At 40.1% G+C, this 27,810-nt stretch overlaps 1 protein-coding gene across 5 annotated transcripts in view; it reads left to right on the forward strand.

Moving 5' to 3' along the window:
• The window catches only part of tab3 (TGF-beta activated kinase 1 (MAP3K7) binding protein 3), a 101,330-nt gene extending 73,977 nt beyond the window's left edge, over positions 1-27,353 (forward strand). For 2 of the 5 annotated variants that reach the window (XM_055644528.1, XM_055644533.1), the window contains 3 exons: positions 2,917-3,009; positions 15,945-16,040; positions 26,480-27,353. In XM_055644528.1, coding sequence (XP_055500503.1) covers positions 2,917-3,009; positions 15,945-16,040; positions 26,480-26,634 — 344 coding nt within the window. In that variant the 3' untranslated portion in view covers positions 26,635-27,353. Of the gene's footprint in view, positions 1-2,916; positions 3,010-12,197; positions 12,282-15,944; positions 16,041-26,479 lie in introns of all 5 variants that reach the window. The other 3 variants (XM_055644529.1, XM_055644531.1, XM_055644530.1) reach the window with 3 other exon arrangements.
• The last annotated feature ends 457 nt before the right edge of the window (positions 27,354-27,810 follow it).

A 27,810-nucleotide genomic window follows, 5' to 3' on the forward strand; every position in this document is an offset into this window, starting at 1 on the left:
CGTTTACAAGTTTTATACCTTAGATTAGCTGCAGTTGTTTGCCATTGTTTTTGACATCAAATTTAATTATCCTCAGTGATTTGAACAGCACATGTTTACTCATCTACTTCTATCCAAGCATTTCCTGATTACCTTTACATTCTTACATGTTGAAGTATGAAATGAGATGAGATTCTATAATTGCTTTTGGTTAATAGATGTTTTCTTAGGTATGTTTCTCTTTTATATACTTTGTTTTCCTACGTCCCTAAATAGAATGGTTTGATGTCAGATTATGTGCGGTAGTGAACAAAATAAAATGGCAGGGAAAAAAAAGTATGGAATATGTCACATTTCCATTATTCTTGTCTGTTTGTAACTTAGATTGATGTTCAGAATCGGAAAGGTCACCAAAGCCAGTTAATCTTTCCCTTGCAAGGGGATAACTAACTGACTTGCTTGTAATGAGGTGGGGAGTGAGCTTAACAATATGGTCACTGACTTTGAAAAATGGTGGACAAAATACTGAGAGCATTTGATGATTTATTTTGTTATGATGATCATCATGAGTTTATCCAGGTGAAAAGTATGAAACATTTTCCTAGTACTTGCACAATATGGTAACAAGCAATCCAACATTTAGGGAGGAAAAGCCAATTTTATTTTGTCCAGTGTGTAATTTTTCAACTTTTCACACAGTTATAACTCATAGAAGATTTTTGTCATTGTAGTAATAAATGTTAATTTGAACAGGTTTACAAGAATTTGGGTTGGTAATTTAAACTAGATTACAGCATGCAAAATTGGATGAATTAAGTTTTTTAAAAAATGAAAGGAAATAATAAGAGCTAAGGAATTAAGTGAAAATAATCTGCATCTCTCGTTGTGGACAGTACTGGCTGTGCATAATGCAATTGGAGAAAATTAATGAAGAAATTCTGAGAATAGATTGAAATATTAATGCTTAATTTAAAATAATTAAATTAAAATTACTCAAGAGTTATAGGTCAAGCATATTTAATTGTTACGTTGGTATATCCCTTTCTGCTCTGCCTTCTTCATATAGCTTTTGTTTCTTTTTCTCTTTTTTCTTTTCTATGGCCTATTTCTTAACTTTTTTCTCTAACTTCACGTAATGGGTCTTTTTTCTTGATCACTTTTTCACACAATCCGATTCTTTCTCACTTTCTTTACTTTTTTCTCTTTTTAAAGCTTAAAAAATGAAGTGGTACAAGAAATGTAATAACATATTTGGCTTGTATTATTGTAATGTACTTCTAATAAATACAATTATTAAAAAAAATATATATATATTTAATTGTTACATGCATTGGGAATGGAACAATAAAATGATTACTTGCAGCTTTACATGCACATGAAAGGAACAACACAACCAATAAATATACAATAAATAATAATACAATCTATTTTCAGTTATACTAGGTAGCTAGACCAAAGCAGTGCAAGCTAAAGTGCGTAGTGCAACCTATACAAAGTCCATTGTAGCTTGGTGCCGAGGTAGGGTTCGGTTGTGCAGTGTTGAGAGTCTAATGGGTAATGGGAAGAAACTATTCCTGAACCTGGAGGAAATAGTTCTCAACATCCTGTATCATCCTGTATTCCTGCTGGTAGCAGCAGTGAGATGAGAGCGTGACCAGGGTGGTGTGGGTCTTTGATGTCGCTCTTGATCTCATTTCAGTTGCATTCCACTTTCATTAGTTGGATATCAATTATGAACTTCTAATTTGCTAAGCTATTTAAGATTAAAAGTTTCAATAAGACTACATGTTTTCAACTCATTTGGTGAAGAGAAAATTGTTGACGAGTTTACTACCAAATTATTGTAGAGCTGGCAGTTGTGAAGTGCTAGATGAACTAAATTTCTAATTTCATTGGAGCTGTGCCAACCTTCTGGGTCAATTTCATCAGTCTCCCTGACTACTATCCTACAATAATTTTGCCCTTGCCTGTAATTGAAAAGAATTGTTGTTGCACGTGCTGCTGGAATTAGTCAATTTCCATCTTGTATCAAGTATGGATCAATGCCCCATTGATCACACTGTCAATTGGTTGACCTTTGGTTCTTTAGAGCTAAAACTCAAAACCTTGTTCTAAACGGCTGCTCAGTATTAGTCATCAGGAAACCAGTGCTCTTCAGTGAATGAGCATGTATTTTGTGGTTATTGTATTTGATATTTCAAGTATTAGTACTTGGAAACTTGGGACATCTGTCATTCAGCCAAACCTCAGCAAGGGTTTGCTTATCTCTGTTCTTGGCAATACTTTTGCACAGCCAAAGACCCACTACATTGGTCAAATAAGCTGAGTTCTTAAATGTGCTGAAGACATTACCTGAAATGGTACCTGGTTTGAAACAGAAGCCTGCAGAAGGTCAGTTTGTAAATTAAAGCACAGTTTAACATCTTGAAAATACCAGCCTTTAATAACAACAAAGTTTGTGCAATTTCTTACATTTTGGCAGCACGTTATTCTTGTTAGGTTTGATTTATAAAACCATTTTGACTGAGGTTTTCTGCCAAATTAGTAGTTGTACAGGACCATTGCACTTCAAGAATAGATCTGGAACTGGTTGTCAGTATTTGCAGGCAGTAGAAACAGTGGGACAGTTAATTGAGTCATGTTTATGGAAGGCGGTTTGGGCAGGTAGGCATAAAATAAACTAAAATGCAAAAACAAAAATTAAATTGGGAAAAAGAGTGCCAATTCATATCTTATTTCAAAAATCTTAATTTGTGTGCTCAATGCAATGTGGGATGATGGGTGAAGTTAGCAAATATATAATCTGCTTTTCAGTATATTGTACATTGAATCATAATTAAAATGTTGCCCACATTGATAAAATCTACGTGCGTGGTAGATATTTTGAAAATATTTTTTGTTTTGTTACTTAATTCTCTTCATTTTTGTTTATTACAGGGAACTTTGATCCAAAAGCCATGAATAATTTTTATGACAATATAGGACTAACTGGCCCTGTAGGAGCTGTTCCCCCAAAGCATAGTAAAAAAGGTAAGTTATTAACTGACTCGCATGTATTGGTTAGTGCAGGTTTTTTCCGTATAAATGTGAGGGTCTATTTTAACACTTAATTGATTATCAGGGATAGCACTATGGATTAGAAAATGCTGATTGATGGGAGAATATAGTTCTGTTTGTCTGCATAACTGCACTGGTGACAAATAGGGCAATAACTATCAGTCAAAACTAGAGGAATAACTTTATGGCTAAATGTATGGGTTAAAATTCAATTCCCTTACAGCAGCACTAAGACAACACAGTCTATAAAAATATTTTCAAAATCTGATTGAAATTGGAGTTTTGTCCATGGATCTTTAGAAGGAGATATTGATTATTTTGGATGTTTTCTGCAAAATAGCCCCCTAGGCGATCAGTTAGAAATCCCATCAAACTTAAACCTGCAATCAACCTCGTTTGTGATAATAGCTAACATTATTTGACTTCCTAAGTGCTTGCTGCACATGCACAGTTGCTGAAAGTGACCTGCAAACAAGCACACATAGATACCTTTAAAACTCGACACTGCCCATTCTTTCAATATACAACACTCATCATTTCTGTTTTGTGGAACAACGTGGTGACCTCACATTTTTTGCTCATGATATGCTATGTTCTTACCCATTCATTCAGCTTGGCCCTATCCCCTTGAAGCCTCATTACGTGCTACATATTGATAATTCCACTTACCTCTGTATCATCAGCAAATGTGTAATTTCAACATCTTGCGCCTAGGGCCACATTTTTGAATGCATCGTAAAAGCTTGGGTCCAAATGCAGTTGTGCTATTTTTAGTACATGATTGCAATGGAACACCTATGGCGGTGCTTCAGGTTGCTAAAATACATGCACGTTTTGACGTGGGCATAGTGTTTAATTGGGAGTCATGCCCTGTCTGAATGTAATGTGACTGGTGCAAAGTTTGAATGAGCTTAAGTTTATTGGTAGATTGGAGGTGGGTTTGAAAGAGAACGTGATGACCATGAGAATGTGTGCAGTTGTGATATTTGTCTATGTTTGAAGAAGGCTTTTAGCAATATAATTGAGGCAAGGTCCAATTTGGATCTTGCTGAGATGAATATAAGCAGACTTGAATGGTTGTATGGTCCAAAGTTAATCTTTGGCAAAGACAACATTAAATTTACAAATGAGCTGTTTCACCTTCATATGGTTACCGTTTCCAATTAGGAGGAGAATGGATGGTCTGGATTTGTTTCAGAACAGAGGAGGCTGAGGAGACTCTTGATGGAACTATACAAAATTATGGGACGGAGGTGACTATAGATATGAATGAATGAATAGTACTTTGAGTATAGATAGATTCCATGTGAGAAGTCAGTGGACATGGAGTTAAGGTTGAAAAGTAAGAGGATTAGAGAGGATCTAAGGAAAAATCTTGCTAGAGGCTGGAGGGGGTTGAAATCTGGAATTAACTGCCCAAGAAGGTGGAGACTGCAGGTACTGTCACTATTGCCGGGAAGAAGACTTTAGGCCAAACATTTGTAAATGAGAATAGTGTAGACAGATCCTTGTTTGTCACACGGATGTCATGGTTCTTTGCTAAACGGCAGTGACTAGTGACCAAAGTTTGTGCAAAAAAAACATGACATTTTTGGCTATTTGTATTGGCAGGGATGATGGTAGGTGAGGTTGGGGTGGAATATATCAAGGTGACCAAAGGAAAATGTACAGTTATAATATTCATGTTTGCTGGAATGAGCAAACCTGAGGTTTAGATGAGCTGACAGACACATTAGAGAGAAACAAGTCAAGAATGCTGGTAGCACTGAGATAGGGCTTGGTGTTAGCAGGATGCATGTGACACCAGAGCCGTTTTTGGATGAAGAGAGAAAATGAAGCTTTGGAATTTCTGTGGGATCCTGGTGAAGGTGTGGGAAAATAAGCTGTTTTTGGCATCACGAGATGAAGGCCCATTGAAATCAAGGCCCGTTTTTCTTAAGTCTGCTGTACAATTGCAAAGAAATTTCATAGATGTTTTGTAAAAATGTATTTCTGATAAGCCATTAGTGAAATTGAGAGCAGATTTCTTGCATGTTTTTGGAGCCAGAGCCTCTCGTTTACCTTTGAAGTCACTGCTCTGGTGCATTGTGTTCTGATCACTTGATACGCTCCTGAGCAATGTTGCAAGATAGTTGTTTTAATCGTAAGCTGTTTAAATTTTTGCTGAACTAGCTGCATTGAAGAATCTCTGTATTGGAATGGCATCAATCAGCAAACAGCATTAAAGCACATCAAGCATTACAATTTGGCTGATTTCCAGGAAAAGCATTGCAAACATTAAAAGCTTTGTACATTTATGGCAAGAGTTTTGAATTATTGGGACTATCAGTCTAATTTGGAACGCCAATTCTTTGGGAGGTCATTATATTTTCTAAGCTATGTTTCATTGATTGTATATGGGATGTAATATTTTGAGGACCGTGTCATTTTTATTATTCAGTCACTCTCGGGTCAGTGTATTTGATACCAACTAGTCTATGAGTGACAATCCAAATAAGTCATTCTTTTGAAATGAGATCAATATCTTAACAGATGCAATATTCATAGAGAGATACAGTATGGAAACAGGTCATTTGGCCCACTGAGTCAATCATAGTCATAGAGTCATACAGCATTGAAACAGATCCTTCGGCCCAACTTGCCCATGCCAACCAACATGCCCCATCTACACCAGTCCCACCTGCCCACGTTTGGCCCATATCCTTCTAAACCTATCTTATCCATGTACCTGTCCAAATGTATTTTAAACATTGTGACAGTGCCTGGCTCAACCACCCCCTCTGGCAATTCATTCTATGCACCCTCACCACCCCTCTGTGTGAAAAAGTTGCACCTCAGGTTCCTATTAAATCTTTCCCTCCTCACCTTACAGCTGTCCTTTGGTTCTTGATTCCCCTAATCTGGGTAAAAGACACCCTATCAAATCACCCTCATCATTTTATACACCAAGTCCAGGGAATTAAGTCCTAACCTGCTTTCCCTTTTGCTCAGGCCCTGAAGAACTGGCAACATCATCGTAAATCTTCTGTGTACCCTTCCCAGGTTAATATCTTTCCTATAGCAGGGTGACCAAAAATGAACACAACAATTTAATCCTAAAGTAAACTGATCCAATTTTTTATCTCTATATTGTCATTAGCCACCCCCCCCCCCCCCCCCCCCCCCCAGAATTTACCGCTCAGCTGCACCCATGGGGCAATTTACAGCAGTTAATTAAACTGCCAACCCGCATGACTTTGGTATGTGGGGGATAACTTGAGTCTCGCGGGGTCACTAGGAGAATGTGCAAACAGATAGAACATTAAGTCTGAATTGAACCCAGATCTTTGGTGCTGTGAGACAGTGGCTCTTCAAGCTGAGCCACTGCCGCCCCACTCATAAACCCAATTTCAATAAATGAATAATGGATTAAAGATGGACTTTTTCCTAGATTAATGGCACATAAAACTTTTGTGGGGGCGCTCAGTTTTAATGTTTACTAGAGGGCCATTAATGAGAAACACATTTTAATTTAACAGTTCATGACCAGTTAGTGATATTTTTAAGTCGTGTTTAATGATACGTGCAGCAGGGTGTTCACAGCACTACTTGTAAAATCTCAGGTGTTGCATGATGCCACTAAGCTCATGTCAGACTGGAAATACTCAGCAGGGTCACAACATCTGTGGGGAGAATAGCCATGAGCTTGGATTGGAACTGACAAAAGATCTTTGACCTGAAATCTTCACCTGTTACAAATGCTGCCTGGTCTATCATGTCGCTCTTGTGTTTTACTGCAGATGCTTGAGCAATGGAAAATTTAGTTTCTCAACATCTCCCATGGTGGGTTGTAAAACTACTTGAGCTAATTTTAGCAATTCGACAGAATGCAGAAAGCTGCATTAGTTTTAAAAGCTTGCCGTTTGTACCTTCCTGTCACGTGATGCCACTGCACGAAGTGGGCAAGCTGGACACATCTTGTGGTTGCTCTCAATACTCATTCTGACAAGCAGCACCAGCTTTTTCCTGGGAATCCCTCATTCAAGGTGACAGTTCTTAACAAGAATGAAATCCGAGAGAGAAGCCTGGCTGGATACAGTTGTTTGATCAGGTTTACAGGTTTATTGTGCTTGTATCAGCTGTTTAAGGGACCAGAAAGAAATTGTAGTTTGAGGCAGCAAGAAATCTAAATCTAGTAGTTGTGTACTTTACCTCGTTTTCCGACAAAATGACTATATTTGCACTAAATTTCAGTTTTACATTTTAATAAATTTAAACCCATGACAACCACACAACAGTTTTAGTTTAGTTTAAAAATGCATCATAGAAACAGGCCCTTAGGCCCACAAGTCCATGCTGACCATCGTTCACACTAGTTCTATGTTATTCCATTTGCTCATCCTCTCCTTGTACATTAAGAACAATGTGCAGGGCCAATCATCCTACAAACCTGCACATTTTTGGGATGTGGGAAGAAATTGGAGCAAACCGGAAGAAACTCGTGTGGTCACATGGAGAATGTACAAACTCTATACAGGCAGTACCCAAGGTCAGGATTGAACCCAGTTCTCTAGCGCTGTGAGGCAGCAGTTCTACCAGCTTTGCCACTGCCGCTCCATTAGATCTCCAGGCCTACCCAGGGGACAGACATGCCTATTCGTACTGTACCTCAGTTTCCATTTGGGTCCTGTGCTTAATTTATACACTGACAGATTTATGGTCACCACTTCTATATCCTGCATCATACAATGAATAGTATGGACCACCAGTAATATGGGCCATTGTTATATTAACACATCTTGTTCTGTCCACCTATTCTGTATTGTAGTTAATCAGGGATCCCTGTGATCTCTGTCTCAGCCAGTGCACCATGTACATCGGGTGTTTGGTCATGGAAATCCACCCTTACAGAATTCACAAGCCATGACCTAAAAGTTTGTCAAATTAGATTCTCTCTTACTACACTTGTAGGAAGAAAAGTTTTTTAAGTTAAACACCATTTTTTTAACTCGTGTTTCTTGGTTCTTTGTGCGACGGAAATTTCTGATACATGCCCCATTTTCTCAGAATACAAACCCACAGCCCCTGCCCCATAATGTGGGCTACATCTTTATTTTATTTCCACTCTGTAGTGACTCATCTGACAGGCCAAATTGTACTCCCAAGCTGAAATGATAGATACAGTTTGCCCTCCATAAAATTGTTTGGGACACAAGACCCCCCATCATTTTCCCCTGACGGAGAACGCGCTTTTCCCTGTCGGGTCTCCGTCCGCAACGGCGACTTCCACCGGAGCTGCGGACCTATTCACCATCGAGTCACGGGGGGTCGCGGAGTACCTGAAAGGGGGGCCTTACATCAGGTCGCCCGGCCCGGCGGTCCCTGGTGGGAGACCGCTTTTTTCGGGGCGCAACGGCGACTTCACCCGCCTGAGTTGCGGGGTTGAAGAGTACCTGGAGCGGGGCTTTACATCATCGCCCGGCGTGGCTTGGAATGTCTGTGGGACTTTGCTAGTGCCCGCTGGGGGCTCCAACAACAAGACCCGGAGCAGGGCCTTGCATCACCCGGCGCGGCGTTAATGGCCACGGGACAATTGCCATCGCCCACCAGGGGCTTTGACTCTGACAACGGGAGGGGAATGGGGAGTGCAGGGGAGAGATAAGTTTTTTTGCCTTCCATCACAGCGAGGAGGAGATGCGCTGTGATGGATGTCTGTGTAAATTGTGTTGTGTCTTGTGTCTTTTTTTCTTGTGTGTATGACTGCAGAAACAACATTTCATTTGGGCCTCTATGAGGTTCAAGTGACAAATAAATTGTATTGTGTATTGTGTAGAATTATTCTGATTTCCCCACAAACTCTGTCTGAAGACATCAGGAGTTTGCTCCATTGAGGTTTGCAACTGTGTTTGGGACTTCTGGAAACTTGGGATCACAAGAGCTGGAAGCTCAGGGATTGCAGGTTGTGACACCTGAACATTGGTTGTTATGGCAATGAACTACTGAAGGAATGCCGCACTCAAAGGCACCCTCTGCTGGTCAGCACATTTTATTGCAATGCTGCCTGCCCGTTCAGGTTGATGCCAGGAATCTCTTGACAATATTCAGTGAAAATAGGAAGTTCTCGCAGAAGCCAATAAATAAACAAGAAATGCTTATTTTTTCTTTTGCACAAATTGATGGAAAGTTGATTATGTAGTTCTTGACTCATTCCTGTCTTTACTTTAGCAAAAAACAAACTTGGGGAGAGTCAGCGAGTCACGCATCAAGAGATGAGGGAGTGGTGGGGCAAGAGCTGGCAAATGGTCAGTGGATCCAAGTCAGGGGGGATTGATTGGCAGAGCAGTCAGGTGGGGGAAAGAAGGGTTTAAATAGTTACAGACTTTCAAAAAGCCTTTGACAAGGTTCCACACAAGAGATTAGTGTGCAAAATTAGAGCACATGGTATTGGAGGTTGGGTCTTGACATGGATAGAGAACTGGTTGGCAGACAGGAAGCAAAGAGTAGGAATTAACGCGTGCTTTTCAGAATGACATGCAGTGACTAGTGGGGTGCTGCAAGGCTCAGTGCTGGGACCCCAGTTTACAATATATATTAACGATTTAGACGGGGGAATTAAATGTAACATCTCTAAGTTTGCGATGACACATAGCTGAGTGGCAATGTGAGCTGTGATGAGGATGCTATGAGGCTGGGATAGGTTGAGTGAGTGGGCAGAAGCATAGCAGATGCAGTATAATGTGGATAAATGTGAGGTTATCCACTTTTGTGGCAAGAACGGGAAGGCAGATTATTATCTGAATGGTGTCAGGTTAGGAAAAGAGGAAGTACAACGAGACCTGGGCATCCTTGTACATCAGTCACTGAAAGTAAGCATGCAGGTACAGCAGGCAGTGAAGAAAGCCAATGGCATGTTGGGCCTTCATTGCGAGAGGATTTGAGTTTAGGAGCAAGGAGATCCTACTGCAGTTGTACAGGGCCCTGGTGAGACCGTTCCTCGAGTATTGTGTGCAATTTTGGTCTCCTAATTTGAGGAAGGACATTATTATTATTTAGGAAATGCAGCGTAGGTTCACCAGGTTAATTCCCGGGATAGCGGGACGGATGTATGATGAAAGAATGTGTCAACTGGGCTTGTATTCACAGGAATTTAGAAGGATGATAGCGTATCTTATAGAAACATAACATTTTTAGAGGATTGGACAGGGTAGATGCAGGAAAAATGATTCCAATGTTGGGGGAGTCCAGAACCAGGGGTCATAGTGTATGAATAAGGGGTCGGCCATTTAGGACTGAGATGAGGAAAAAGTATTTCACCCTGAGAGATATGAATCTGTGGAATTCTTTGCAGTGGAGGCCAATTCACTGGATGTTTTCAAGAGAGAGTTAGATTTTGCTCTTAGGGATAAGGGAATCAAGGGATATGGGGAAAAATCCGGAATGGGGTACTGACTTTGGATGATCAGCCATGATCATATTGAATGGCGGTGTTGGCTCGAAGGGCCGAATGGCCTACTCCTGCACCTATTTTCTATGTTTCTATGTCTATATCTCCAGATTCGGGGACAGTTTCTTCCCAGCTGTTATCAAGTAACTGAACCATCCTATCACCAACTAGAGAGCAGTGCTGACCTACCATGTATCTCATTGGAGAGCTTCGGACTATCTTTAAACAAACTTCACTGGACTTTATCTTGCACTAAATGTTATTCCCTTTAACCTGCATCTGTAAATTGTGGACGGCTTGATTTAATCATGTATAGTCTTTCCGCTGACTGGATAGCATGCAACAAAAAACTCTTCACTGTACCTCAGTACACGTGGCAATAAACTAAACAAAACCAAAATCTTTACCTGTCTGTCACATGCTTTGTCTAGTCCCACCTCTTTCACTCACCTCTTTGTACCACCTTATCTTCCATCCGTCTGACAAAGCATCTTGACCCAAAATGTCGCCTGCCCATTTATTGCCACTGATTCTGCGTGAGCCATTGAGACTCTCTGCAAGTTGAGTTTTTTTTTGGCTCTAGATGTACCTGTGCCACACTTGCTGAGAAAGTAGCATTTGCTCTGTTTCAAAATAAATATATTGGCTGCATAAAGCTATGCATGGCTGAGCATGCTATATAAATGTATTTTTTTTATTCCTCTCTGAATAATAAAAGAAAATAGTTAAGTGCATGGCTCCACTCCTTAAATGCTGAACTAAAATATTTGTGTCCTTTAAAATATCTGTACACTTCTGCTTCATAAATACATTTGTGAAATTATTATGACCCAAAAAAATCCTCAATGGAAACCTATCACCACAAAGAAACTGTATAAATTAGTTATTTCTGACCTTTAGAAGTTTGGGGGACTTTTTCCAACTTAAAAGAATTTTCAACATGAATTTGTTTATCCTGCCACAGGTTCTTTGTCTTCCATTATGAAACTGTTCCATTGTAAGATTGTTTTCCTCTTTTTGAAGTGGAATACGGAATGTGAAACAGAGTACTCCAGATTTGTATAAACAGTTTTTGAAACTGGGGTTGGGTGAATGGGGAAATTGAGTGTACAAAAGATGATCAAAATAGGACGTCAATCTATGCTATGTAGCTGAGAAATGACATTACTGGATGTAGGCTGGTGGCACTCTTGTAATATTTTATCCAGTATCTATTATCAACTTGCTACTTCAATTTATTGTCCAGTTCCGCTTCTTAATAAAAGTAAACATTCTTTTAATTCATTTAGTGTTCTTTCATTGTAACGGCATGTTTTAATTTTTGATCTTTAAACTAACCTGTGCAAGTAAATGAATTTCAGCAGTGTTAATGACAGAAAATAAAGTATTGGGTAAATGTTCTACATTGTTACTACGTTTTCTTTTCTGCCTATGTATGGGCCAATGCTGTCCTTAAGACAATTAAACTTGTGATTGAATTCCCTCTGGAAATGACCAGGAACGAATGAATAAGGCATTTCATATAGCACATTGTGGAATTATGATAACCAAATACTATGGTCTTTCTTAACCGTAGAGCCATGACCCTAAGTGACGTAGATAATGTCTTCTTGACGTGGCCTTACATTAAAATTCAAATGTCATATATAAGTACTTGTGGGTGAAAAAAAGATTTAAGCCATGCTATATACAATGTACTATTTACTTGTGGCTAAACCTTAATCATTTGTCATGGTAGGTTTGATTGTGAACATGATCCTTCAACTTGGAAAGTTTGGGTTTTGCAGGTTTAAATGGCAACACATTGAGGTAGGCTGAACTGGTATGTCCATTTATATGTAGTTTTAGCACACTAGAACATAGTTCTAAAATGATGTGGCTTTGTCATAAATTTAATTGGGTAGTTGCAGTTTCATTGTTTTGGAATGCATTCTTCCCTGGAGTAGTGATGTGGGATTTTATCCCTGTCAACTGCTTTATCCATGCATTGAAATCTTGATTTAATTTCATTTTTGAAGTATCGTAAACATATAAGGAGCTTTTTTGAGTGAAGAAGAGTGCGAGTAAGCCCATAGCTCCTTTCTTGACCCAGCTAATTGCTGATGGGTGCAGCAAATGACTTACTGAGAAAAATAGTGCAGGGAAATATTATGGGAAAAAAACACAGGGCTGAAAGTAAACATAGAACAGTACAGCACAGGAACAGATTGTTCAGTCCACAGTGTCCACACCAAGCATGATGCCATGTTAAACTAATCTCTGCCGACACATTCATGTCTCTCCGTTCATATCCATTTGCCTGTCCAAAAGCATCTTAAATGCCACATGAAACTGCAGATTCTGGAATCTTGAATAAAAACTATGAGCTTGAGAGATTCAGCAGGTCAGGCAGCACCTGGAAAGGGAATGGACAGACAATGTTATATGTCCAGACGCTTCTTCAGACTGATGGACTGCGGGGGGAAATTGGTTGGGGGTGTGGCAAAGCCTGGCAAGTGCGAGGCGGATACTGGCGAGGGGAGGGGTATGATTGATGTGTCGAGATGGTGACAACGGCTGAAAAGGAAACAAAACAGTGTCGGATAAGGAAAGAAAAGTGAAATGTAAAGATGGGGGGAGGAACATAGCTGGAAAAGAGGGATAAAGGGGAAATAGGGGACTCCGAGATGGGAGGGGTGGAGGATGCGTAAGGAGGAGGGGAGACGAACAGGTGGAGCAATAGAAGAAGTGTGTGTGCGCATCAGAGTGGTGATGGGGTGGGGGGGGGGAGAGCAGGGGTGAAGTGAAGGGGTGTGTAGGGAGTATTATTTGAAATTGGGGATTTCAGTGTTCATACCTTGGGTTGTAAGTTACTTATGTGCGATAAGAGTTGCTTTAATAAACACAATTCTCCCTCTCCTTTATTGGTGGGGCCCTCATCCCTGTTTCCCCCAGTTTTCTTCTTGCTTCCCCTCCCCCCAGATGGAGTTTCCCCAGGTCCTCTGCTTTCACCCCATCAGCCTCCACATCCAACAGCTCATTCTCTGACATTTCTGCCACCTTCACCGTGATTCCACCAGTCACATCCTCATGTCCCCATTCCTCTCTGCTCTCTCAGAAACTCTTTGATTCATTCATCTCTTCCCACCCAACCTGATGCTTTCCCAGGCACTTTCCCCTGCGACCGCTAGAGATGTAACACCTGTCCTTGCACCTTCTCTCCCACTTCCATCCAAGAACTCCAACAGAGACTGTGAGTGAGTCAGAGATTCCCTTGGATCTCTTCCAACTTCATCTATTGCACTCAGTGTTCCCAATGTAGCATCCCCTACATCAATCAGACCAAGCATAGGCTTAGCGGCCATTTCACCAAACACTTACGGGCCCTCTGCCTCCTGGATCTCCCGATTGCCAAACATTTTGACTTCCTTTTCGATTTCCATATCAACCTTTGTCTATCATTTGCCAACCTGTGCCCCACTCCACCTTTCTTTTCCAGCTTTTTCCCACCATCAGTCTGAATAAGGGTCTCCAAAATGCTGTTCCCTCTTCAGATTCTGCCCGACCCACTGAGTTCCTCCAGCACTTTGTTTTCTGCTCAATGGCTGCAAGTGAATTTCATTTTGTTTTATTGAAGTGATTGCTCTAATTAAGCATTTCATGGAACAATCTGCACAACTGAGTCATCCAAATCCAATGCTTTAGTCAGATTGAAATGTTAATTCAATAACATGATTTACGAAAGGTAAATCATGTCTGACGAATCTTATAGAATTTTTTGAGGATGTAACTAGTAGCTTGGATAGGGGAGAACCAGTGGACTAGTGGGGTACCGCAAGGCTCAGTGCTGGGACCCCAGCTATTTACAATATATATTAATGATCTGGATGAGGGAATTGAAGGCAATATCTCCAAATTTGCGGATGACACTAAGCTGGGGGGCAGTGTTAGCTGTGAGGAGGATGCTAGGAGACTGCAAGGTGACTTGGATAGGCTGGGTGAGTGGGCAAATGTTTGGCAGATGCAGTATAATGTAGATAAATGTGAGGTTATCCATTTTGGTGGCAAAAACAGGAAAACAGACTATTATCTAAATGGTGGCCGATTAGGAAAAGGGGAGATGCAGCGGGACCTGGGTGTCATGGTACACCAGTCATTGAAACTAGGCATGCAGGTGCAGCAGGCAGTGAAGAAAGCGAATGGTATGTTAGCTTTCATAGCAAAAGGATTTGAGTATAGGAGCAGGGAGGTTCAACTGCAGTTATACAGGGTCTTGGTGAGACCACACCTGGAGTATTGCGTACAGTTTTGGTCTCCAAATCTGAGGAAGGACATTATTGCCATAGAGGGAGTGCAGAGAAAGTTCGCCAGACTGATTCCTGGGATGTCAGGACTGTCTTATGAAGAAAGACTGGATAGACTTGGTTTATACTCTCTAGAATTTAGGAGATTGAGAGGGGATCTTATTGAAACTTACAAAATTCTTAAGGGGTAGGACAGGCTAGATGCAGGAAGATTGTTCCCGATGTTTGGGAAGTCCAGGACAAGGGGTCACAGCTTAAGGATAAGGGGGAAATCCTTTAAAACCGAGATGAGAAGAACTTTTTTCACACAGAGAGTGGTGAATCTCTGGAACTCTCTGCCACAGAGGGTAGTCGAGGCCAGTTCATTGGCTATATTTAAGAGGGAGTTAGATGTGGCCCTTGTGGCTAAGGGGATCAGAGGGTATGGAGAGAAGGCAGGTACGGGATACTGAGTTGGATGATCAGCCATGATCATATTGAATGGCGGTGCAGGCTCGAAAGGCCGAATGGCCCACTCCTGCACCTAATTTCTATGTTTCTATGAGGCTGCAACATAATCATCAGTGTTATTTGTTAGAGGAGAACAAATTATTATGAATTATTTTTGTAAATTCGATGAGGCCTTCGGTAGTACAATTTTGATGCAATACAAATCTTTAAGTTTGTGAACATTAGTTATCAGGTAAAGGACACCATAGAGCCTAAAATTTGTGCAACTTATACCGGCTGGGTAAATAAAATGCAAAAGATGAATTTCCTAATCAGCGTTGTCCAGAAACATCTCCTGATAGATTATATTCCAACATTTAATCGTCTGACCAGGACGTGCCTTTTTACATTTTGTCAATGGGAATATTTCCAAGTTAAACCTGGGTACATACTTTTATAAATCAAATTTATGGGACAAAATCAAGTTTTAAAGTAGTTTTCTAGCCATAGTGCTATCCCGTCATTTTAATTTTTACCGGATTATTGTCTGTGCATGTCTAAAGGTTTCGTGCTGTACTACATTTTGTTGGATGTATCTTGTTAAGTAATTCTTTTTTTTGTAGTGCTATGAAACAGCTCGATAATTTGTTAAGAAATGTGTTTTATGTATTGTGTGTAGTTGTGGTGTCTTATCTGTGTGTTGGGGCTATGTTTTAGGTTTTTAGAGGTTTGCCCCATTATCCCTTTCAATCTTCATGACTTGTCTTGTGCAGACCCTTCAGGTACTCTAGAGAGAAAAGCAAGGAGGATTAGGGTGACTTCAAAGTTAAAGAAGGACTCCTATGATTCCCATACTGCTCCAGCAGAGGGTGGGTACTTGCGTGAATGTCACTTAATATCAGACTGGTGTAGATATTCAATTCAGAAGGCAAAACAACCAGTCCAAAATGGTTTTTAATAGGCTCTTATACAATTTCTTGACATTATCATGATATTTTAATAATCTTTACAGACTTTGAATATTGTTGGCATCGTTTATTGACAATTCTAATTCTTCACCCATTTTCTCGTATTTTATATTTACAAAAGGTAGTTTGGTCTGCTGGACACAGAATAATTCAGTTTTATTAATATGTGTTTTGAGTAATGTTTGCGCCGAATGTCAGTCAATTTGTTGGATGCAATGTCTCTCGTCAACAGTATTAAGTTAATTATTGATTAACCTTTTTTAACAGTGTCATTCTTTTATCGAGAATTCTTTAATCAAAAAGTTACACAATTGTGAATTTAGTTCATATTTTAAACTTTACAATTAAGGCTGAGTCATACAACAGTCCTGGTATGCACATTTGTAATAATTGTGACAGAGGTTTTGATTTGCCCAGTGCAGCATTTGAGGTTTAATTTCTTCAGGTCCCTTGGCGTTTAAAAGAAGGTGGTATTTAACTCTTTCAATTTACAGGACCAATTGTCAGTAAAATCTTTCATGTGATATATAACTGAGTGAATCAAGTGATTCTTATCCTATTTTGATTTAACATTTGGTGTGGGAAGAAGAATCAACTTGAAATAATCAAATAGAGATGGATAAATTCTTGATTAATACAGGTGTCACAGGTTATGGGGAGAAGGCAGGAGAATGTGGTTAGAAGGGAAAGATAAGTCAGCCATGATTGAATAGTGTAGTAGACGATGGGCCGGATGGCCTAAACCTGCTCTTATCACTTATGACCTTATGAGATTCATTCAAGTTGCTTTACCATGATTGGATGCAAAAATTAACACCTGTACATTTTTCAGTACTACAGTATTTTTAATATTCGGTACAGGAAAGATGGAATTCAAAACAGGTTTTAAAAGGCAAAGTACCCTTTGTATTTTAAATGAAGCATATTTTAATTAAGAGCAAACTAGTAACTTTGAACATTATGAGTCCCTGCAGAATATTTAATTGCTCATGGTTAGAGATGAAATATTTGAAATGGTAGCAGTCTCAAAGAGAGGGACCTAAATTTGGATATTTATTTTCACTCTTTCCCCACTTCCAAATATTCACATACATTTCTCCTTTTAGAAAGTGTAACTATAAACAGAGCTCTCCCCTGCAGATTTTATATATTCTTCCACGTGGGCACATTAATTAACACATGTTTTGAATAGCGCCAAATGAAAATTAGATAAACAATCGATATTTATGAATAATGGTCTCAATTGAGATAATAATTTTGACTGGCAGATTATGTTGCATGGTACGAGATGTGACTGTTCAACTACAGTGCTTTATTATTCTTGACAACATTTTAGTTTTCAGTGTAATTGCCTTATTCTTTTCAGTTAACATTACTTTTGCATCTATTGTCTCCAGTTCATTTGCTTTTTCTCCTGGTTTTCCAGGGCTCCATATTTAGACCTTTCTCATCCAAATGTAATTCCTAGTGCCCATCAGCATTGGATAAAAATTCAGACCTATGTTGACTAGGTCAATTATCTTTTCTCCTTTTTCTGAACTTCTGTGTTTAAGTCAACAGGCAAACCTTGGAGATGTCATGAATTTCTTTACTTTCTTTATGGTGCCCTGAAATGGGGGTAATATGTATAAACACTGTTGTAATTTCTACATGGTGAAACTAAAATGTATAAAAATCTGATAATGTGCACTTTAACCACATTACAAATTAACTCTATTAATTGTAATTATTGTAACATTCTATTACAAATCTCAAATTGTGGAGTACAGGCAAATAAATATATGATGGGTCTTTGTCCCAAACATTGTGGAGGGCACTGTACTTGGTGATATAAGGGATGTTGATAAAGAAATGTGGACACTGGTAACTTTGCAGTGAATAGGTACGGCAGTTTATGTAAGATGACTTTTTTATTGAGCACACACTGCAATCATGTAGCCTGGGTGGTGGTCATAAAGAAGAAAGACGGGCTGTTTACTGTAACTTTTGCATTCCTTTAAGGATGTACCACAAATAAATTTATGATCTCTGATGGCTATGTGGCAGATAATTTGGACATAATATTCTCCCAGAAGCTGATAGTAACTAAAACCAAAAAAAAATGCTTGAATAGAAACATCACTTAATGCCAGTGCTAAACTCATTAATTTGGAAGAGCTAACATTTTATGATATGGGGTAAATTAGTTTCACATGGACCGATTACAATGTCAACGTGACTGTCAGTTAAAGTCATTGTTTATTTTCTTTTGCCAGTTCCCAGGGATCACGGTGGCTTATTTCCACTCTAGTTTTGTGGATTCTCAGATGGCCAGTGAAGTCAAAATGGAACTGCAGTCTTGCACAGATAGGGCAGGTGGTGGCTGGTGTAGTGGTCAGCTCCTTCAGCAGAGTATCTTTGTGCTCCTATCGTGTGGCCTTAAATTTCCCAATACCGCAGTGGCGCAGCTAGTAGACACCCATGTTCGATCCTGACTTTGAGAACTGTCTGTGTGGAGTTTGCACATTCGCTCTGTCACTGCATGGTTTCCACCCATCCCAAAGATGTAGAGTGTATAGGTTAATTGGCCGCTGTAAAATTGTTCATAGTGCGTAGGACATAAAAGGAAAAAGTGGGATAACATAGAACCAGCGGGAACGGGTGACTGATGGTTGTTCTGGACTCAGTGGGCCGAAAGCCTGTTGACATGCTGTATCTCTAAACAAAACTAAATTCTAACGGAATCAGGGGAGAAAGCAGGAACAGGGTACTGGTTTTGGAAAATCAGCCATGATCATATTGAATGGCGGTGCTGGCTCGAAGGGGCGAATGGCCTACTCCTGCACCTATTTTCTATCCCAATATCCTTTTCATTTGAGAACATGAGCAACAAAGCAATGATTGTGATTGTGGAGGAACTGAAAAAGGGTCTCGACCCAAAATATCACCCATTCCTTCACTCCAGAGATGCTGCCTGTCCCACTGAGTTGCTCCAGCATTTTGTGTCTATATCAAAATGATAAATCTTAGTTAAGAGAAAGTTTTGAACTATAATTAATAATCCTGTGAATTAAGAAGTGATTAGATTAAACAAAATGCTACTACTGGGATTTGAAACCTATTGTGTAGAATACACATTAAACAGCAATAATTCAGAAGCAAAAGAAGGAAGTATGAAGTGAAATGAATGCTGGAAATGCTGAGTAAATAAGTGAATTGATGGTGAGGAAAAAACACCTTAAGGCCAATTATATTTCAGAAATAATTGAGAGAGATACCAAGAAATTTCAGCTGCAGACATACACATGAGAAAACCTATGGTAGTGCAGAATGTAGGAGTCCTTGGATGGTGCAAGGTGAAAAGAGCATAGAAATGGGACTAGTAAAGAATTTGAATAATGATTTAGTTGAAAGAGTACTTGCATTATCCTTTGATTGTTGTGAGCGACAAATGTACCGTAATGTCCTTTCCAAGTGCTGATCTTCCACCGCTTGTTCTTGTTTTTAGATGATTTTTCTTTGAAATTCACTGTTTATATCATATATTCTGCCATTTGCCAGATTACCATCTATGTTACTTTCCACATAGGAAGGCCAATGAAACATTCAACAAGGCTTGCAATAAACAAATGTTAAATTTACAGACTGTATACAGGGGAAGAGACTTGTATTTGTGGCTACCGAAATTATGGAAAATGGATGAGCGGGTAGCATGAAAGGTAACTTCGAAAACTGCTTGATGTTTCTGGGAGAGATGGCAGGGCTTGAAAGTAGAAGCTTAGGAAAGGGAGAAGTTGGAACTGCAGACCCAATCTACTCTAGTGGAGGTGAGTCTGCAGATGAGACAAATCTTCTTATCGTAAGTACTGTTGTGGAAAGTGAATGGCAACATCAAAACTCATTCTGTCTAGATGATTACGTCTCTGTATTGTCTTTAGATGTCATTGATGCTGTCAGGTTTGACTAAATTGATGTCAAAACCAGTTGTGGTTCTCTCACTCTAGACCTGTAGGTGGGTTGATGGCTCTAGGTCGATACTGTTGCTAATTGCTATCTAGGATTTGGATGTGTAAGGCTTCCAAAGTCAGATATCATGGAAGGCCACTGTAAATAAATAATGATTCACTCATTATTAACCATATGATTGGGGAATAACATTGGGTTGCAGGGGATCATTGCTTGAAGATTCGATCATGGACTAACCTGAGGAATTATTAAATTGAGACTGTACCTACTGGCTCCCGCGAACTCAGGCATGTTTCTTTGTCCTAGATAGCGTGATGTTTTACTTTGCAACATGCAGCCTTGACATCAGATGTAACATGCTTTGTTTCTTTTTGTGGATTTGTGCAGTTGCAAGCTGTGACCATACTGAAACTGAGATACACACAAAATGCTGGAGTAACTCAGTGGGACAGGCAGGCTCAGTTAGAAATTGGCAAGTATGATGTTGTGAGAATTACAGAGACATGACTGCAAGAGGGCCAGGGTTGGGAACTGAATATTCAAGAGTATACCTCCTATCGAAAAAACGAACAGGTGGGCAGAAGGGGTGGGGTAGCTCTGTTGGTGTGGAATGAAATTCAGTCGCTTGTAAGGGGTGACATTGAAACAGGAGGTGTGGAGTCAGTATGGATAGAACTAAGGAATTGTAAGGATATAAAGATCCTAATGGGACTTATCTACAGTAACCTAGATATAGGATGCAAGTTGAATCAGGAGTTAAAATTGGCAGTGGTAAAGGTAATGCTACGGTTGTTATGGGAGATTTTCAACATGCAAGTAGACTGGGAAAATCAGGTTTGTACTGGACCCCAAGAAAGGGACTTTGTGGAGTGCCTCCGTGATGGATTTTTAGAGCAATTTGTATTGGAGCCTACCAGGGAGAAGGCAATTCTGGATTTAGTGTTATGTAATGAACCGGATTTGATAAAGGAACTTGAGGTTAAGGAGCCATTAGGAGGTAGTGACCATTATATGGTCAGGTTTAATCTACAATTGGCAAGGGAGAAGGGTAAATCGGAGGTGTCAGTGTTACAGTTGAATAAAGGGGACTATGGAGCCATGAGGGAGGAGCTGGCCAAAGGTGACTGCAAAGATACCCTAGCAAGGATGACAGTGGAACAACAATGGCAGGTATTTCTGGGAATAATACAGAAGGTGCAGGATCAGTTCATTCCAAAAAGGAAGAAAGATTCCAAGGGGATTAAGGGGCGACCGTGGCTGACAAGGGACGTCAGGGACAGTATAAAAATAAAAGAGAAGAAGTACAACGTAGCAAAGATGAGCGGGAAGCAAGAGGATTGGGTGATGTTTAAAGAGCAACTGAAGATAACTAAAAAGGCAATACGGGGAGAAAAGATGAGATACGAAGGTAAGCTAGCCAAGAATATAAAGAAGGATAGTAAAAGCTTCTTTAGGTATGTGAAGAGTAAAAAATTAGTTCGGACCAAAGTTTGAAGACTCAAAAAGGTGAATGTATTATGGGGAACAAGGAAATGGCAGATGAGTTGAACATGTTCTTTGCATCTGTCTTCACTAAGAAGGACACAAACAATCTTCCTGATGTACTAGTGGCCAGAGGATCTGGGGTGAAGGAAATGCACATTAGGTAGGAAATGGTGTTGGGTAGACCGATGGGACTGAAGGCTGATAAATTCCCAGGACCTGATGGTCTGCATCCCAGGGTACTTCAGGAAGTGGCTCTAGAAATTTTGGCACATTGGTGATAATTTTCCTTTATCTAGATTCTATAGATTCAGGATCGGTCCGAGTCAGCATGGATTTACGAAGGGGTAATCACGCATAACTAATGTTCTGGAATTTTTTGAGGATGTAACTAAGAAAATAGACAAGGGAGAGCCAGTGGATGTAGTGTCCCCCTGGACTTTCAGAAAGCATTTGATGAGGTCCCACATAGGAGATTAGTGGGCAAAATTAGGGCACATTAGGGTATTGGGGGTAGAGTGCTGACATGGATAGAAAATTGGTTGGCAGACAGGAAACAAAGAGAAGGGATTAACGGGTGCCTTTCAGAATGGCAGGCAGTGACTAGTGGGTTACCGCAAGGCTCGGTGCTGGGACTGCAGCTGTATAATATATACATCAATGATTTAGATGAAGGGATTCAAAGTAACATTAGTAAATTTGCAGATGACACAAAGCTGGCTGGCGGTGTGAACTGTGAGGAGGATGCTATGAGAATGCACAGTGACTTGGACAGATTGGGTGAGTGCGCAGATGCAGTTTAATGTGGATAAATGTGAGGTTATCCACCTTGGTAGCAAAAACAAGAATGCAGATTATTATCTAAAGGGCGTCAAGTTGGGAAAAGGGGAAGTACAAAGGGATCTGGGGGTCCTTGTTCATCATGTCTATGAAAGTAAGCATGCAGGTACAGCAGACAGTGAAGAAAGCAAATGGCACATTGGCCTTCATAACAAGAGGAGTTGGGTATAGGAGCAAAGAGGCCCTTCTGCAGTTGTATAGGACCCTAGTGAGACCACACCTGTAGTATTGTGTGCAGGTTTGGTCCTCTAATTTGAGGAAGGACATTCTTGCTATTGAGGAAGTGCAGCGTAGGTTTACAAGGTTAATTCTCGGGGTGGCAGGAACTGTCATATGCTGAGAGAATGGAGTGGCTGAGCTTGTATACTCTGGTGTTTTGAAGGATGAGAGGGAATCTTATTGAAACATATAAGATTATTAAGGGTTTGGACACGCTAGTGGCAGAAAACATGTTCCCGATGTTGGGAGAGTCCAGAACCAACTGTTTAAGAATAAGGGGTAAGCCATTTAGAACGGAGATGAGGAAACTCTTTTTCACACAGAGAGTTGTGAGTCTGTGGAATTCTCTGCCTCAGTGGGCGGTGGAGGCTGGTTCTCTGGATACTTTCATGAGAGAGCTAGATGGGGCTCTTTAAGATAGCGGAGTCAGGGGATATGGGGAGAAGGCAGGAGGAACGGCGTACAGATCAGGGATGATCAGCCATGATCACATTGAATGGCGGTGCTGGCTCGAAGGGCCGAATGGCCTACTCCTGCACCTATTGTCTATTGTGTATTGTCTATCTCTGGATGAAAGGAATGGGTGACGTTTCGGGTCGAAACCCTTCTTCAGACTGACTGAGTCTGAAGGAGGGTCTCGACCCAAAATTTCACCCATTCCTTTTATCCAATTATGTTGCCTGTCCCACTGAGTTACTACAGCATTTTGTGTTTATCTAGAGATGCTGCCTATCCCACTGAGTTACTCCAGCATTTTTTTGTGTCTATCTTCAGTTTAAAACAGCATCTACAGTTCCTGAAACTGAGATATTCAGGCAAGTTACATAGAAATATAGAAAATGGGTACAGGAGCTTTCAAGTCAGCAACGCCATTCAATATGATCATGGCTGATTATCCAAAATAAGTACCCCATTCCTGTTTTCTCCCCATATCCCTTGATTCCGTTAGCCCTAAGAGCTATATCTAACTTTCTTTTGTAAACCAGTGAATTGGCCTCCACTGCCTTCTTTGGCAGAGAATTCCACAGATTCACAACTGGGTGAAAAAGTTTTTCCTCATCTCAGTCCTAAATGGCCTACCCCTTATTCTTAGGCAGTGTGGTTAGTTAGTGGTTAAAAGGTGTTGCTTGGTGCTAGCAGATCATCCTGTCGTTTGGTGATTGCGAAGAAGTTGTAATGTAAGCTTTGGTTGGGTTAAATGTGTCTTGGCTTTATTTGTAACCATTACACTCTGGAATAACCTCCCTTAGAAAAATACACAGATCTTTATCATGGCAGTTCATTTGTTGCCAAGGCTCAAACTAAATCATCAGAACGTTGAATTAATGTACTTAAACATTGTAAGTTCAATGATGTTATGTATTTGTGGAGCCTTGTATACACTGTTGTTTACTTTCATGTCTCTGTGTGCTTTATATGCCAATGACCTTTATTTTATAAATAAAGTTTTTAACGTAGAAGTAACCTTTTCTATGATATAATCATGGCATGGAAAGAGGCCCCTCAGCCGAACTTGCCCACATCGACCAACATGTCCCATCTGCACTAGTCCCACCTGCCTGCGTTTGGCACATATCCCTGTAAACTTATCGTATCCATGTACCTGTCCAAATGTTTCTTAAATCTTACAATAGTACTTGCCTCATCTACCTCCTCCAGCAGCTTGTTCCATCCGCCAACCAACAAACTGGCATAGAATGAATTAATGTTTATTTGCCTTGGTGCTCTGCCCAAAAGTGTCAACATGACATACAGTGACAGTTAGGAATGACACAAGAAATATTAAACATTAATAATAAAAAAATATCGATTAAACATATGAATTAAACAAAATACCAGAGCAAAAGGAGGCTACAGATTTTTGGTTATTGAGTAGAGCTACTACTTGTGGAAAAAAGCTGTTTTTATGTCTGGCTGTGGCAGCTTTTACAGTCCGGAGTCGCCTTCCAGAAGGAAGTGATTCAAAGAGTTTGTGGCCAGTGTGAGAGGGGTCAGAGATGATCTTACCCGCATGCTTCCTGGCCTTTGCAGTGTACAGTTTGTCAATGGAGGGAAGGTTGCAGCCAATAACCTTCTCAGCTGATCGGACGATTTGCTGCAGCCTCCGGATGTTGTGCTTGGTGGCTGAGCCAAACCAGACCATGATGGAGAAGGTGAGCACAGACTCTACGATGGCCGTATAGAATTGGACCATCATTACCTGTGGCAGATTGTGCTTCCTCAGCTGCTGCAGGAAGTGCATCCTCTGTTGTGCCTTTTTGACTGTGGAGTCGATGGTGGCCCCCCCCCATTTAAGGTCCTTGGAGATGATGGTTCCCAAGAATATAATTGGGGTTATAATATATGGTTATGGATATTATATAACTATTACTAATTATAATTGTCTATTACCTATTGATATCTAGGTAATATATTAATCATATATTAATCTATAATTCACGCTTTATAAAGGCGAATAAACCTGTATCTCATTATTTGATCATATAACCCGTGTCCAATAGATGATAGACCATCTTATGAATCCATTTTTATTTTTAACACGAAGAACAATTTGCAAAGCTCCGAATCACAAATATCTTATGCATGAGGTAGCCGGTACAAGTGCTACGCGACAAATAGATGCGTTTCTCCTCTGAACATTTTGAAGCTGCAAGGAACATTTAATTCTCTTGCGTAGATGCACATTGTTGAAAATACGACAGCCTGTGCTAATTAGTTTGTATTTTATGTGTGGTTAAATAGCCTGTCTTTACGTCCTTGTAACGTTGCATGGCGTTTATAAGTTCATTGTAATTTATGTTTCTGCCTTTTATTTTAAATTAACCTTTTTTTTGTTGCAGTTGTCATAATAGCACCTTTCCACACTGGGGCATTTACTGTTTCCCGTATTCTATAGCTGTAACTTGGAAAAATGCTGATATTGTCCAAGCAATGCATTTTAAACACATTTGTTCAGCAAACATCAAGCCAAACTCCAAAGATATTTAATGATTTTTCTATTGCAATTGTGTCCTCTTAGTGAGATGGATCGTTGTTGAGTTAGGGTCATGTCCACATGAAATAAATTGCCAAGTTTCTGGGAAGCCACTTCTAATTTGTGTTCCAATCCAAATTATGTATTGTACAGAAGTTTTTCTTTATGCTTTTCCAAAAATTTTCATGCCTGCTGGAAATGTCGGACCTCTTTTTCTGTATTGCCTTGTTTAGTTTAGAGATATAGCGCGGAAACAGGCCCTTCGGCCCACCAGGTCCGCACCGACCAGCGATCCCGGCACATTAACACCATCCTGCTACACCCACTAGGGACAATTTTTACATTTACCAAGCCAATTAACCTACAAATCTGTACATCTTTGGAGTGTGGGAGGAAACCGAAGATCTCGGAGAAAACGCACAAAGTGCACGGGGAGAACGTATAAACTCCGTATTGCTTTACATTGGCGATTTTGCATAAACAAAATATGCCAAGAGCTTTTGAAAATTCTAGTAATTAGAGTAATTGTGATTTAAATTGTTAAATTAGTATTAGGAAGTGGAGGAAATCTTCCTTACAAGTTGATCCCACAGAATATTTTTTATTAAACATTAGTCAGCTACATGGAGAAAAGATCTAAATGAAGCTATGGATACCAGCATAATGTTCCTTGGTAAAAACATGCTTATTTGGAAACTGTACCCTTTGGTTGAATTTAAGGTGATAAAATAGTGATATAAAGCAAATATTTATCTGCACCATCCCTTTCTTATTGATGCCAAAATAAATGTTGAGTTGGAAAACATTTTGCATTCTTTTGTATTTGAGATTGTACATTGCGTATTATCATTGCGATGTCTGAATGTAGCTCTACCTCTAGTTGCAGAAGCTGGTCCCGTCACGGCGTACAGTCAAAGGCCTCATCAGCGAGATGAGGATTATGAAGGTGCCCCCTGGAACTGCAACAGCTGCACCTTCTTGAACCACCCAGCACTGAATCGCTGTGAACAGTGTGAAATGCCAAGATACACCTGAACTGAAGTGGGCAAGCACTCGCCAGCACGCAGAATCCTGAAACTTTTTGGGGTCATGAAAGGAGACTGCAAATCTGCAAACCATCGGCCAGGCCTAAAGTGAAGAGGAATAGCTGAAATCTATTGCAACAGTGAGCTAAATTCACAATACCATCACGACCGTCTACATTAGCAGCGTAAATGTTATACTTCAAGCAACATCCACACAGATGTTTCTTTGCACGATGCATTTAAGCAAAAATATAAAATGCTGTGAAGATGGTCCTTAGTGAAGCTGCGCATTGTTAACCCTTCTATGCCTGTGATTACACGTCGGGATGCTGTTTTGTTACCCTTCCCACGTAGGGTGTCTATCCACAAGATGACTTGAGCTGTGTAATTAAAAGTCTCTCTGGGTTTAAAAAACCCATCAATTATGAAGGATACTTGTTTTCATTTGGGGTGGATTGTCCCTATGCTGCATCTATTAAATGTTGGCATCTTAACTCAGTCTTGCAGGCAAAAGGGACTGCCGTGACACTACAGTAGGGTAAAAGACTTGAGTTACTTGTGATTGCTGCTTTCTTCAGGGTAATTGCAATCTTTACACAAATCAATTGTACATTAAATTTAAGACTGTCTCAGAGGACAGGTATGAGGTATTGCCTTAGGTATGTTTTAAATATACAGTCATAATCAATGATCCCTTTGCTTGTACTGTGTTCTTTGAGCTACATCATTGACACTGGTGAAAAAAGGAGTCTTTGCAGATCAGAACAGCGCTGCATGCTCGTAATAGGGAAATAATTTTATCTGTGGGCTCTGTCCTTGATTTTAAAAGTCACGTGTGCTTTTTTAACTCTTATTTTTCCACGACGCTTCCCTTAGGCCTTGCTCTGTAATTGTACAGCAAACCTATGCCAAAGGCAAGTATTCCACAACCTGCTCCAGACTCAAAGCCACCTGTTCTCGCCAAGATTTGTTCCGCAACCTAAGCAATTCCTGAGCTTCCACTCTGTAAAGAAATCACCTTGTTTACAGCACAGAAGATAATACCCTTTGCTTGTACTGTGTTCTTTGAGCTACATCATTGACACTGGTGAAAAAAGGAGTCTTTGCAGATCAGAACAGCGCTGCATGCTCGTAATAGGGAAATAATTTTATCTGTGGGCTCTGTCCTTGATTTTAAAAGTCACGT

Source organism: Leucoraja erinacea, chromosome 13 (genome assembly GCF_028641065.1).
Source record: "Leucoraja erinacea ecotype New England chromosome 13, Leri_hhj_1, whole genome shotgun sequence".
Lineage (NCBI taxonomy): Eukaryota > Metazoa > Chordata > Chondrichthyes > Rajiformes > Rajidae > Leucoraja > Leucoraja erinaceus.